General features: G+C 32.5%; 1 protein-coding gene across 3 annotated transcripts in view; it reads left to right on the plus strand.

Moving 5' to 3' along the window:
* The first annotated feature begins 2473 nt into the window (after positions 1 to 2473).
* Positions 2474 to 3865, plus strand: part of LOC118740799 (zinc finger BED domain-containing protein 1-like) — a 3023-nt gene continuing 1631 nt past the window's right edge. For 2 of the 3 annotated variants that reach the window (XM_036472489.1, XM_036472491.1), the window contains exons 1-5: positions 2493 to 2559; positions 2617 to 2836; positions 2893 to 2937; positions 3004 to 3073; positions 3149 to 3451. In XM_036472489.1, coding sequence (XP_036328382.1) covers positions 2690 to 2836; positions 2893 to 2937; positions 3004 to 3073; positions 3149 to 3451 — 565 coding nt within the window. In that variant the 5' untranslated portion in view covers positions 2493 to 2559; positions 2617 to 2689. Of the gene's footprint in view, positions 2560 to 2616; positions 2837 to 2892; positions 2938 to 3003; positions 3074 to 3148; positions 3452 to 3865 lie in introns of all 3 variants that reach the window. The other variant, XM_036472490.1, reaches the window with a different exon arrangement.

Raw genomic sequence — 3865 nt, forward strand, 5'->3', positions numbered from 1 at the left:
GCGTCTGTATGGCCTTTAAGGTTTCATTAATAATCCGTATTTTTAAGTGGAAAAATAAGTCTCAATAAAAATTATTATCTCTGAGCGAAAAAATAAAAATCATAAAATATTCATTATTTGTGATCGAAAAAATTAAAATCAAAGAATAATAATTTCTGTTGAGCGAAAATATAAAATTTAATAATAATCCGATTAAAAAGTTGAAAATTTTCATGAAAATTTGCTGAATTTTCGCGAGTTTTGCACATAGTTTAGGAATTATATTTTTATGTTTTTTCTTGTAGAATAAACCATTTTTTATACGAAATTAGCGGAAAAATATTAGAATGAAAATTTTGCATATATTGTGAAAAATTGTCTGTGCCAATACTTTGTTCCAGCAGTGTAAGTAAAATGTGTGTGTGGAATCGAGAGTTTTTTTAATTGAAATTTAAAAAGTAAACATTAGTTTCTGTCCCTGATTCTAAAACTTCTGCCAAAATAGGTCGGAAAAATATTAATGTGTATGTGTCCATACAAGTTGGTTAAAATTACAAACTTTAATAATAAATTCCTCACAAACTATAAGGTTGCGCGCTTTGGAAGTTCATACAGGGAACTATTAGACCCCCCTCCACCTCCACCTCCCATATTTTCCTTAATGCTGTACTCCGGGGTTACCAATCTAAAGCCTACCCCCAATTTGAATTAAGATGGCCGGAAAGTTCCACCCCCTATCTATCGGTGACTCGTGAAGAAGAATTTTATGAAATACTAGCCAATGCCCGCTTTCTTGGCGGCGCCTAATAAGAGCTTTTGCGTTGGCCAATGCATAAGCCACAATTTTATTTATTTTATAATTTTTGATTTAAGTTGAAACCATTAAGGCGCAGTATTCTCCTCACACATAGGCCAATAATAGTAACGCTGTGATACCATATGCAGACATGGGCACTTTTTTGCCCGCGCAGTAGCGAAAGTGCGAGCGCGGGCTGGAGAAAGGGAAAAACAGTTTACGGGAGGAAGGGTATGAAAAGTTGCGAAAAAATTATTTATATCCCACCGACATCATGTTCATCGCAGTACGGCTTGCGTAATAGGGATGGGTAAATTCGATATTCGAAGCTTCGAGATTCGAATTTTAATCGAATTTTCGCTCCGAAATGGCGAATTTTTGAAATCGAACTTTGAGGTGCTAAAATTCGGATAAAATCGAACTTTTCTAGAAAAAAATCGAATTTCGTCTTTATTTGCAAAAAAGCAACTCTGCGACTTTTTGACTAAATTTGGCGTCACTCTAGATGGCGCCACGTTTGACTTAGGAATGCAAGTCAAAAAAAACATCGACTTTTTTCTAATGCATCGATGTATCGTATATAAAAATCGATATTTTCGATGCATCGAATAAATTGAAAACATACAAGAAAATGGAACAATCGGACTTACAGCCCTATTCCGGTTTTGCAATAGAATGACAATTGATCATCCTTCATTGTCGTGATTTTGTCATTGTCGTTGCACGTTGCTATTCCTAACAAAAAATGACATGGTGAAAAGTTCATTGTTGTAGAAACAGCTGGTCAACGCTATTATTTGCAAAAAATATGAGCGGTGAAACACCAGAAAAGTGAGTATTTGTGTGAAATAGATAAATTCGTGTATTTATAACATTTATAAATATTTTAGACGTGCAAAATATGAGCGGAGGAGCAGCTGCAATTTTATGTGAAGTTTTGTAGGGAGCATCCGGAGCTGCTCGTCTTCCACAAGCACGGTTGCGCAAATAACAAAAATTTGTTCTGCCATTGAAATTAGTTGATTTTTATATTTTTTTCACAAATTTATTAAATCGTCGCACTTTTTAAACCAACACAAACATATGTTTTTGCCTTGTCACCTGCCCAAAAGGTCATGACAATAAAAATGACAATTGGCATGATTCGAGCTTTTGAATTTTGCTGCGAATACCAAAAGTTTTGTCAGTGTGGCGGAATAGGGCTGTTAGATAAATTATTAAGTATTAACTCAAAGTGAAATATGTTTATTTTTTTAATAGTTGCAAATCCCATTTATAAATATAAATTCATGCACCGTATATGAAAATCGATATTTTCGATGCATTGAATGAATTAATAAAAATGTACAAGGAAATTGAAAATCGGAACTTCGATAAATGTTTAAGTATAAACTCAAGGTGAAATAGATTTATTGATGATGTAAAAGTAAAGATAATTAATTGTCTTTGAATTGTCAGCAATACTCTTCTAATCGGTCAATCGGTTTCTTGGTATTCTTATAAGCTGCAAAATCATATTTATAATCTAAAAGACATTAATACAATGAATACAATACAATAATTTAATACAAAATGTATATTTGGTGAACATTCATTCGCATCAGCTGTCAAATTGAAATATATCGATGTATATTGAAGAGAAAATACAATGGTTTTATTCGATGATTCGAATAGCAAACATCAATGTTTCCAATGTATCGATGTTTTTGTGCATGGATGTTTTTGTGCATCCCTAACTTGCCCCATTTCAATTCTGCAAATTTGCTTGCGTTTATTTTACACAGGTAAGAATATTGTGAAAATGTATACTATTAGTGTTATAAAAGTTTGGTTTTTTACAGCAGAGTCGATAATTTTATGCGCCGTATACACTTTGAGTTTGCTTACTGAATTTTTCATACATTATTACTAACAATGAGCCCAAGTATTGTGTGGCAGTACTACGATAAAAAAGAAAAAGGAATTGCGATCTGCGTAAAGTGCGGGAAATGCTTTAAGTACCACAGCAGCACAACCACGTTAAAAAACCACGTAGAAAAAGTACACAAAATTAAAATGGAGGTAAAGGAATTTAATTTATATATTTCAATACCGAAAATTGTTCCATTTATTTATAGAAAACTGACATCATTGAGCTTGTGGACAACGATGATGACAATGAGGTATGAGTTCCCTAGGGTTTCATTTGTAATACATATTGTTACTTTTCTGTTCACACAATTTTTTAGCCGAATCAAAAGAAGTCTAAATCTGTTTACCCAATACGAAATTCCTTTGAAAGAGCAGTATCATTTTCTGGTGTGTATGCATTAAAGAAATTTTACATCTCAACTTTTGAAATTTATTAAAGTTCTGTAATTATTGTAATATTAGATAACAGCACCAAAGGGAAGGAAATTTCAAATGCGTTAATGTATATGATAGTTGTGGACGACATGCCACTTTGTACACCTGAAAAAGGGGGTTTTTTAAAGTTCTGCAAAACGTTGCAACCTTTATATAAAGTGCCTACTGAAAAAACAATGACGTCAAAAATTGAAACAAAATATAGTGCAATCCGATTAAAGGTCAAAAACGAACTCAGTCAGGCGAAATCTGTATGCCTCACATCGGACATATGGACAAACTCTTCGACTATGCAAAGTTATGTTGGAGTAACTATACACTTCGTTAAAGGTTAGTTCCTCCTTTTTATCTGCGAAAAATAATTTTTGTAGTAATTTGTTTTTGGCGGAATATTTTCACTTATCAAAAACTGGAATCACGGGATATATAAAGAATAGGGCCCGTTGAGCTAGAAAAAGAAAAAGTGGATGTTGTCGGCCTTCATCCATTTATTCTGACGGTATAAAAAATTGTTGATGCAAGTTAAAGTGTGTTAAAAGTTGTTAAAGTGGAATTTTCAATAACGTGGATATGGTTGGAAAGATAATTGACAGACCTTTAATCTGATATGTATATCATATATATAATACATACATACTTCGGGAATAACCAAAAAGACCAAATTATAACCATTTTTTAATAAAAATGTATGTTTTTCTAAAAAAATACGTAATTAACTGTAATAAAAGATATCTTTATCAGAAA

The sequence above is a fragment of the Rhagoletis pomonella genome, unplaced genomic scaffold (assembly GCF_013731165.1).
Source record: "Rhagoletis pomonella isolate Grant_MI unplaced genomic scaffold, Rhpom_1.0 Rhpom_scaffold_00006, whole genome shotgun sequence".
In the NCBI taxonomy this organism is placed as follows: Eukaryota; Metazoa; Arthropoda; class Insecta; order Diptera; family Tephritidae; genus Rhagoletis; species Rhagoletis pomonella.